The 10,386-nt window shown below is 32.8% G+C and overlaps 1 protein-coding gene and 3 non-coding genes across 4 annotated transcripts; 1 reads left to right on the top strand and 3 right to left on the bottom strand.

Moving 5' to 3' along the window:
• The first annotated feature begins 392 nt into the window (after window positions 1–392).
• LOC126719505 (probable pectinesterase/pectinesterase inhibitor 20) lies at window positions 393–3,795 on the top strand. The gene is made up of 2 exons (XM_050422048.1): window positions 393–729; window positions 3,101–3,795. Exons 1-2 carry the CDS (start codon window positions 393–395, stop codon window positions 3,793–3,795), a joined length of 1,032 nt encoding a protein of 343 aa, XP_050278005.1.
• Window positions 3,796–5,282: 1,487 nt separating this feature from the next.
• LOC126720097 (small nucleolar RNA snoR98) lies at window positions 5,283–5,385 on the bottom strand. Its single transcript, XR_007653261.1, has one exon. It is a non-coding gene; the product is annotated as a small nucleolar RNA snoR98 (small nucleolar RNA).
• Window positions 5,386–6,031: 646 nt separating this feature from the next.
• Window positions 6,032–6,117, bottom strand: LOC126720123 (small nucleolar RNA snoR53Y). The gene has a single exon (XR_007653277.1). It is a non-coding gene; the product is annotated as a small nucleolar RNA snoR53Y (small nucleolar RNA).
• A 126-nt stretch (window positions 6,118–6,243) lies between these two features.
• LOC126720107 (small nucleolar RNA snoR69Y) lies at window positions 6,244–6,338 on the bottom strand. Its single transcript, XR_007653267.1, has one exon. It is a non-coding gene; the product is annotated as a small nucleolar RNA snoR69Y (small nucleolar RNA).
• Between the last annotated feature and the right edge of the window lie 4,048 nt (window positions 6,339–10,386).

Raw genomic sequence — 10,386 nt, 5'->3', positions numbered from 1 at the left:
ACCTAGGGATATCACCCCCAAACTTCGTCAGAGGGAGTCTCCTAATCATCCCTGAACAAAAAAAAGAACTGGGACTTCCAATATCTGAATGACGAAGGCAGGTCCCGGATGATCCTAGTCCTTCTCTCCTAAGGCACCAGTTTGTAGTACCCATGCTCCTTAGATAGCTTTAAACGGTACAAGTAAACGAGCTCGTCCACCTTAATCATGTCTCCATCTGTAGCAGCCAGCCATATTTCCATACAACTGACCACTATCCTCCACGAATTGGGCATAAGTTCCCCAGGAGCAATACCAAAATGGCCTAGAAGCTCCATAATAAATGGGTGGACAGGGAACCTAAGCCCACTCAGGAAAGTAGCTTCATAGAAGCATACCTCCCTAGGTGAGCAATGGCAAGCTCGTTCCTCCTCACAAGGAAGACGAACCTTATCCCTATCAGGAAATTGGATTCTATCCCTAAACCTAGAAAGTGTCTTGCTGTCCAAACCACACACCTCCTCAAAGGCATGGAAACCCTAGTCTCTCGAGGGACAGAGACGGCAGTATCCCCTTCAACGGCTTTGTCACTGGACGATAACTTGGTCTCTAACTCACTTGGCCTCACCTCTGACATTGCTCCATGCTCCCTTCTAAACCCTCAAACCAATCAATTGATTGACGGAGCAAGGGTAGCAAATCACCCAATGCAATGCTTAAACTACTACCCTCAAAGACAAAATTCTCAAGGTACGGGAAAACACCTAAAGATCCCCTTAAACGTGCAAAAAGGAAAGAGACAGAGGGAAAACGGGCCCTAACCTTAGAGCTACTAAGCATAGGACTAAAAAAAAAAAAAGGACAAAATCCTAGAAAGACCAAAAACATAGAAAAGGAAAAGAAAAATCAGAAATTTCTACAAAGTTATCTACTTAAAAAAGAAAAAGAAAAGTAGAGGGATGAAGAGGCCATACCTCAAAAGCGCAAGAGAGAGAGCAAAACGCAAAGATTCACAGCAACAATGGCAGCTCGGAAGCACAGAACAGCAATGCAAAAAGGAAAGTGAAAAGTGAGGAAGAAAGAGGAGAAAGGAAGTTTAAAAAGCTAGGCACAGAAAACTGAAAAACAGCGGGAAAACCGAGAGTCACATGGAGTGGAGCATTAAATTCACCCCTCAGGTCACGCCACATGGCCATAACACATGCAACGCCGCCACTACATAGTGAATGCGGAGGGAAATCCCAAGAGACATGTCAAAAAAAAAAAAAAAAAACCTTTCGCCTCTTGGTGGCCATCACCACAGGGATGACCACAGAGCCTGAGGGGTAGCTGATAGGACCGACGAGCCCTTTTTCTTAGACAAGCTAATCAAATCTTTCCGTCAATAAACCCACGTCACTAACAAAGGTAGGAAAGCTATTCAATGCAATCAATAATGTCTCGGATGGTTACAAGACCAGCTATATAGACCGTTGAAAGCCCATCAAAGCCTATATTACTAAGCATAAGGCGTTACCAAGATAGGCATTAAAACCACAATAACAGCCACAACGGCTAGGAGGTGTGGAAACATATATAAACTCCTCAGAGCATCAACACAAGGTACAAAAAAAAAACTTGCTTAAGAGTATTCATAGACACTCTGATATCCATTATTCTGTTATTATTCTCTAAAGACTTCCATATACTGACTTTGGCATCGGAGGCGTGGTGGCAGGCACCACATCGGTGACCACCTTAAGGGAGCCATTGCAGAGACTTTGACCAGGACCCAACTCCATCTGGACGAACTTACAAAGACTAACGATTCGCACTTCATCAAGTATATATTCTAGTATTATACTTACTATGGTGTTGCCTGTATATGGAAGCATATATTATATCATTTAAAGAAAATATAATGTGTTAGAATTCTAATAGAAGATTTAAATATAGAATAAAATTTAAATTTAGTTAAAAAGATTATATATTAAAATAATGATGTGTAAAATTGTAAGGTCTCACAAGCTTATATGACACAATATTATGAAGTCAACCATGAGTCATTAATAAGTATTTATTATTATATTTCTATATGAAACTACATATTTGACCATTTCAAGAAAATATGATGTGTTTGTCAAAAAAAAGAAAATATGATGTCACAATAGCTTAATGGAATGTTTAAATAAATAATAGAATTTAAATTCAATTAAAAAATATATAGTACCAAATATATATATATATATATAATATTTTTCATCAATAAATTGAAAAAAAAAATGTTATATTTAAAGCTCATGAGACACAATATTAAAAGGTCATCCAAAAGTCAAACATTCATAATTTTATATATATTTCAATAAGCCATGTAATGCATGGGAAATTTCATCAAATATTATTTTATCTAAAAAATGATTCTCTCCCTTTCTCTCTCTCATTTTGTTTATAAATTTGAAATTTGATAGTTATGATAATTGTTAATATGTATTTATTATGGTTTTGTTTTTATATGGAACAATTAAATATATAATTATGGTAATTATTAATAGATATTTATTTATTTTTTTGATGAGAATAGATATTTATTATGGTTGTGTTTGCATGTGGAAATATCTATTTTATTGTTTAAAAAAAAATTGTGTATATATTCATATTGACGGTTTAAATATGTAATTGATTTTTTTTTAATCTCAATTAATTTAAAAAATTGACTTTAAAATTGTGAGGTTTCAAAATAAAGAAGTGTGAACATATAATTTTCCTAAATATCAAGATGATACGACCGGCAAACTTGCCGCTGATGGTCATGTCATTTTCCTAAATATCAAATGAAGAAAATTTGCTTGATTTGTGAAACAAGGTTGACTAGGCAGACCATCATTTTTAATATTTACATTTAATATATAATCATCACATAATTTTTTAATGTATGCCCTTAGGGCATATGTTAGTAAACTAATTTAGATAAAATTTTATGGAAAAATAAAAAAATTTATTAAAACAGTTTTTTTATTTTTTATAAAAATTTCCTAAAATAAATAGTTAATGTATGTCCTCCGAATCCTAATTTTTTGAATATAGGTTCACGTTAATTAAATTTTCTTTCAAAGCTCATTTTCCTTTGTGGTTCTTTGTTTAGATATTAGTGCCAATGATGTACTGATCAAAGGCATATCTATTGTGAATTCGGCTGGATCAGAAGGTGGCCAAGCTGTGGCTTTGAGGACTGCAGGGGATAACATAGCGGTCTACCAATGCTCTATCAAAGGATATCAAGACACTTTACTTACTGCATATGGGCAACAATTTTTTAGAGAGAGTGAGATATATGGTACAGTAGATTTCATTTTTGGAGATGCCAATGTTGTTTTTCAAAATTGCATGATTTATGTGAGGAAACCAATCCATGGCCAAGTTAATGTAATAACAGCCCAAGGTCGAGGGGAGCCAAAGAAGACTGGAACACTGCTACACAACTGTTCTATTATTGCAGACAAGGAATTAGAGCCCTATACAATGGAGGTCAAGACATTCTTAGGAAGGCCTTGGTTGGACTATTCTCAAACAATAGTCATGGACTGCTTTCTTGGTGACCTCATTGACCCCGAAGGATGGCTTAAGTTCAATGGTGATGTTGCCTTGTCTACATTGCATTATGTGGAATATGGGATCCGAGACCCTAGGGCAGATACCAAAGGAAGGATTACATGGCCTGGTTACAACATTGTCAACAACTCTAATGATGTCCAAGAATACACTGTAAATAGGTTCATAAATGGAACTAATTGGCTCCCACATATGGGGGTTCCATTTGTGCCACGTTTTATAAATTAGTGCTTTTTGAAGTAACAGGTAGTTTGAAATCAAAGCATAATAGAATTTCCTATGATGGAATATTGTCTTTAATTTTATATAATTCAATAATTGAGAGTGGGGAATTTGAACCTTAAAAATCTTAGTTGAGAATACAAGAAAATGCTAATTGAGATATAAGGCTAGAATTTACATTATATACTTCCCATAAATAAAATTTGTGTAAACATCTATTTAATTTGCTTGTCTTTTTTGATTCAACTCAAAATTTCAACATGTTAGACTTTAGGATAATGTTTTAGAATCCTCATTATCTAATAAATTGGCCAAGGTTTGCTTCAAGCAAAGGTGGGCTCAAATAGAGTATAGATGATGACCTTGGGCTTATACTGGGGAGGAGACTCACATGAGTTTGCAAATGGCATGTAAATATATATAGTAGGAGTGGTATAAAGCTTAAAGATTACAAGTTTTGAGACCTCTACATTGCTTAATAATAGTGAACATGCATATCTTTGTCTTGTAGCTCTTAGTTTTTTTTTTTTTTTTTTTTTGGGTTATCTAAAGAACATTGATTCTATAGGTTTAAATTTTCAAAATTATACCATATCTAATAGATACTAAAAAACTATTATAGTGAAATAGATATTTATATGTCAAATAGCTATCTTAACTTTGTGTGTGATCAAAATTTTTATACAAATGAGATTAAATTTTTATCACATAATTATCAAAATTCTTACTTTAAAAATCAACTAATTTATATCTTTGTTTTGTGATATAAATAAAATCTAGAATTGATTAATCACTACTTTTGTTCCACATCAAGCACGTGCCTTGCACATGCTGCTGTAATTAGTACTCTATAAAAGCTTGTTTTAGAATATGAGAAATGCTAATGAGTACTTTTAAGACATTGGTTAACAATCTATTTTAGAAAAGTTTTAACATCACTTTTTTGAAAAAAAAAAATTTATCAAAACATTAATTTTTTTTTTTCATAAAAACTTTCTTTAACTAAATTGTTAACAAACACCTTAAGGCACTTATTAGCAGGAACCCTTAGCATGAACCCTTAGAATATTCCTATGGTTTGATTCAATAGCATGTTATGGCTTTAAGAACATGGGCTAATTTTCCTTTCAATTCCGGTAGTGGGCCAAACTTTCTTTTCAAAAAATGTGAACATTATAAGAAAGGTTATAATGGACTAGCAGATAGTCTTGGGCCTAATAAGCTAACAAGCCCATATCCTCTTTCAGAAAACCAAAACTAATAAATGATATTCCAGTTATATACAAAAATAAATTTGATACTTTATATTTTTTTTCTAAGAAAATATAAATAACTTTATTTTTTAATATAAAATAAAAATTCTACTTTAAAATAATAAAAGTATGATAATCTATAAGAGCATATATCTAAGTGTGTATGTGAGTTCGAATCATTTGTAAAATCCGCATCAAAGGTGCCGGTAGAAAAAAAAAAAAAAAAAAAAAGTTGCTAAACAATATAACAGAAGAGCCAAACTTGTAAACCAAACAAAGTGGCATACAAGTATTAGATTTCTGTCTTAATGTCTGGGGAAGATATTCTGCTTTCTGAGTAGAGGGAAATCTGTCATTGAGCAACAGAAACCACTTCACCCACTCCCCCAATGGATACTTTATCCATGATTCTACATTAATGCGCCATGAGTATCTTTTATATGGGTTCCTCTGATTCATATATTCATCGAGGCACCAAGCATCATGGGGATGCCATGTTTCCAAATGTAAATCTAGTCCATTCAGATTTCAGAATCAACTTGTTTCCTCTAGTTATACTGCATTGTTTCATAGTTTCACACATTTGACTGATGGAAGACACAATCGGAGCCTAGGATACCCAAATCTGAACAGATTTGGTTCAACCAAGCTGTTTCCTCTAGTTTCACACATTGTTTCATAGTTTTACCCAAATCTGATTTTGAACTATTTGAATTGGTTAAAAGGACAATGAGTTCAAACTCCTTAATGTTCAGCATTCATCTGAATAAAATAAACCAAACTTAGCTTAATATATAAACAGATAGAATTTAACAAAAGTGTTATAAAATTTATCAAAAACCAAAGCAAAAGAGAGGAAGCATTATTTACACATATTTTCAAAAAAAAATAAAATAATACAAGTACTTTCTCACTAAAAATACATAATAGCAGAACACGCAAATTCAAAAGAAACTCCAAGACAGAATCCAACAAAACAGAATTGAAATAATTCCCTCAGTTAAATGAATAGAGAAAGGATCAATCACGGAGTTATCAGCATTAGCATGGTTCATACAGAAACATCATAGGGAACAATTCAGGGTATCAAAAAATCACAAAGTGGAAACTCAAAATAAAAACACAAACCACCCTAAATAAATATGAAATTCCACAAAATAGATTAAAATTAAGAAAGTTAAAGAAGAAGAAGAAGAAAACATGTAAGGGTCAGATAAAATGTGGATAAAGACTATTCCTAGACCTACAAAAGGTCTCATAATGAGCTGGGATTACACATTTATCATCATCCCCAAAAACAACAAGAAGGCAAAAATCTAAAAGACCCACCTCCAAAATTTCATTGCAACAATCTAAAAGTACCTATATTTACACAAATATTTAATGATAAAAAAATAAACAAAGAGAAAAATTGATAAAATTTACAGAGGATTTGCATCAGAGAAAGATAGAGACAGAGAGTATCGTATTGTGGAAATGAAAGGAAATGGGAGTCAGGATTATAAAAGCGGATGACAGAGTGAGGTGAGGCGGCTAGGGTTTAGGGTTGTAGTTTTTTTCTTATTTACGATTATGACCCTGGGCTTAGGATGAAATTATAAGGTAATGTGGGCTGAGTTTTTAACAAAGTGTAGCCTTACGCGTTTCATTACCACCACCAGCCCAGGACCGGCCCAAAAGTAATGTTGGTCCCCTCGCATTGACTTTTTTATTTTCTTGAATCAGTAATAATGTTGGTCAAACGTAATGCAATAATATATACTAGCCTCTAAGCACGCGCTCACGCGCGTGCTCAGAGGCTCTTCTATTTTTTGGGTAAAAATTAATAATTTGCATTTATTAATAATTTTCATTTTTTGGGTAAAGAAACAATATATCGTGATGAAGTAAAAAAAAAAATTGAATACATGGAGTGAGTTTTGTAGATTGGAGAAATTTTAAAACTAATAAAAGAGTAATAATATTTTGTGGGGAGTTAGTGAGTAGAAGTAGGAATTTAAATCAACGTAAAAGTAGAAGTTTTTAGAAGTAGGAAAACATTTCAACGTAAAAATAGAAATTTATTATTTTTTTCAATTTACTATTTTAACCCCATTTTTAAGTTTTAGGTAAGGATATTTTTGTCATTAAAAAAGTAATAACTAACTTTCTTTTTCCAATTTACTATTTTAACCCCATTTTTAAGTTGTTGGTTAATTAATTTAAGGGTATTTTTGACAGAAAAAAAAATAATAACTAACTTTCTGAATCCTCTTAATATATAATATATATACAGATATATATATATATATATATAAATTGGTAGAGTAATTCCCGCCTATACCAAAAAGGAAAAAATTGACTGGTGTCTTAATTTGATAATAAAAAAACTATCATTAATTGGGAGCAGATGTCATAAGTTAAAAACTCTTTTAAAAAAAAATTAGTAGAACTTATAAATATTTTTAAAAAATAATAATTTTTTCATGTTATACAACGAAATGCATGCCTTGTCATCTGTGCATACATGTGACAAATTTTAATGATTCCCATATTTTAAAATTCCACAAAAAATATTTTAAAATAAAACAAGACAAATTTTATAACTAATTGTTAAACATGTTAGATTTGAACCAGTAAAGCACTGAATTATCTATGAAAAGTACATACCACATGTTTAGATCTTTTTACGCCCGGGAGAGTTTGGAGAGGGTTCAAATGATCATGATATTAAGCACAATAGGATTTCTATGAACCAAATAAATAAATAATTTCATTCTTTACACACGTCTAAGTAGGGCTGTAAAAGAGCCAAACTTTGCCGAGTAGTGTGTGTTTGAGTATGGCTCGTCAATAAAAATCAAATGCTCAAGTTTGGCTCGAGCTTAAGACAAGCTTAAAAATAATGTTTGAACTCGAGCTCATGAGAATATTAAAAAACTTAAGTTCAACTTGACTTGGCTTGATTAATTAATCAAGCCAAGCTCGAGCTTAATATCAAGCTCAAACTCAAACTCGAGCTCAAGTCAAGCTTTTTAGCTTGAGATCCAAAAAAATTGCATCATCAAATGCTTATATCACCAAAAATCAAGTAAACAAAAAAATAAAATAAAATAATATACTCATTTTATCATGCTTCTAATTCCACTTGTGATTAGAAATTGTTCAAATTACAACTTTACATAATTAAATCCATTCATTGTCTATAGTTTGAGTAATTGTTCAAAATAAAATTTTTACATCCACATTTATCATCTGTGCAACTATAATATTTACAAATCTAAATAAATTAACATTTCAAAACATATATGACTAACAAGCTATAAATTAACATTCCAAAACATATGAGTAATGTCATAATAATGAGTTTATTTAGTAAATATATATCAAGCTATAAATGAGCCTAAGCTCGGCATGTTTTGTATCGAGCCCTATTGTTCACAAATTTGTTCATGGACAATTATTTTTGCTTGGGCTCGGCTTGTTCATCAAACAAGCTCAAAATTAAGGCTCAAGTTTGACTTATTTATAAATAAACGAATATGAATGAACTTTTTATCGAGCTAAGCTCGAGCATAAACGGCTTGGTTCTTTTACAATCCTACATCTAAGCCTTTGTGTTCAAAGAAAAATATTTTCAATTCTATGTTAGATTCTTCAAACCAAAAATTATGCACTAAATTAACTGTGAAAAGAGCATATATGCCACTTCTTTAGATCTTTTAAGGTCCGAGAGAGTATGGGGAAGGTTCAAATGACCATGCTATTAAGCACAATAGCACTCTCATGAACCAAATAAATAAAAAAATTCTTTACACAACAGATTGTCTTCATCATAATTCAAGAAAATAACATATTTGGAGCCCAAGTTTTGCAATAAACAGTTCTAGTTAATAAAGTTTGCACAAAGAAGCACAAGCCTTGAGATTACTCTTTAGGTCCAAGTTCAATTCCCTCAACAATAAGACCACCTTTTAAATGCTCACCCTTCACCTCCTCATCACCTTCATCATTATAAAAATACCCCAACTTAATCTCTATCAATCCATCTTTGCGTTCACCAAGGCCTGCTTGTCTCTCTTGAAAGACCTTTGATTTCATTGCTTTAATTCGATTCACAGAAGGTATACTTTCCCAAGATTGTTTTTCAATTTTAGGGTGACTTAGGTATTGTTGGAACATTTTAATATTAAATAATTAAAATGAGTAAATGTTATAACATAAATGTAAAGATGTGAGAGTGAATATGGAAGATGAAGAGTTGTGAAAATGTTTAATCCCACATTGAAAAGGAGAGAGACTATTTTATTCTTTTTAATTGTGGTGATTAATGGGCTAACATGAATTGTCTCAGATATTGGGCTAGATACGTGCGCAAGGGGGAGGTGCTACTAGTAGATTTTTCCGTTACCAAATGGTGGATGGAAAATCGGTGGTGGATCAAGCACAAGACTTCCAAATGATTATGGCAGAATTGAGATCCAAAGGCATAAAGATTGGAGACAATTTGGTGGTAGCTAGCATAATTGATAAACTACCACAATCTTGGAGGGAGTTCCGAAAGACTTTGCGGCACAAACAAAAGGAGACATCCTTGGAGACTTTGATCACACGCATCCATGTGGAGGAGGAGGCTAGAGGACAAGATGCACTCATGACACAAGAGAGCAATGGTAATTCCACCACAAAGGTAAACTTTATTTCGTCCAATAATAATATGCCCAAAAATCATTTTCCTAGAAATGTTCAATTGAAGCCTAAAAAAAGAGCCTTTAAAAATAATAATAGACCTCAAGGAAGGGGAAACCCAAATAAAAATTACAATAAGAACCAAGGACCCCCTTCACAAGATCAATTTAATAGATCCTGTTTTGTCTGTGGCAAGAGTGGGCATATTGCTCGATTTTGCAAATTTCGGAAACGTGAATCTGTCCCGCAGGCTAACGTAACCGAAGAGCCTTTAGTGGCTATGATTACAGACATCAATATGGTGCAATATGTTGAAGGGTGGTGGGCAAATTCCGGTGCTAATAGGCACGTCTACTATGACAAGAATTGGTTCAAATTGTACACTCCTTTTGAAGAAGAAAAAACGGTTATGCTTGGTGACTCTAGTAAAACCAAGGTTCTTGGGAGTGGTGAGGTTGAATTGAAATTCACTTCTGGACGTGTGCTAACATTGAAAGATGTACTTTACACTCCGTCCATGAGGAAGAATTTGATGTCAAGTTTTTTGCTTAACAAAGCTGGCTTCAAGCAAACTATGGAATCTGATAATTATGTAATCACAAAAAAGGGATTATTTGTGGGCAAGGGTTATGCTTGTGATAGAATGTTTAAATTGAATGTTGAGAATAATAAAGTA

Source organism: Quercus robur, chromosome 3 (assembly GCF_932294415.1).
Source record: "Quercus robur chromosome 3, dhQueRobu3.1, whole genome shotgun sequence".
NCBI classification, from domain to species: Eukaryota; Viridiplantae; Streptophyta; class Magnoliopsida; order Fagales; family Fagaceae; genus Quercus; species Quercus robur.
Note: the sequence above shows the minus strand (reverse complement) of the source record. Positions and strands in the feature narration are given on the sequence as shown.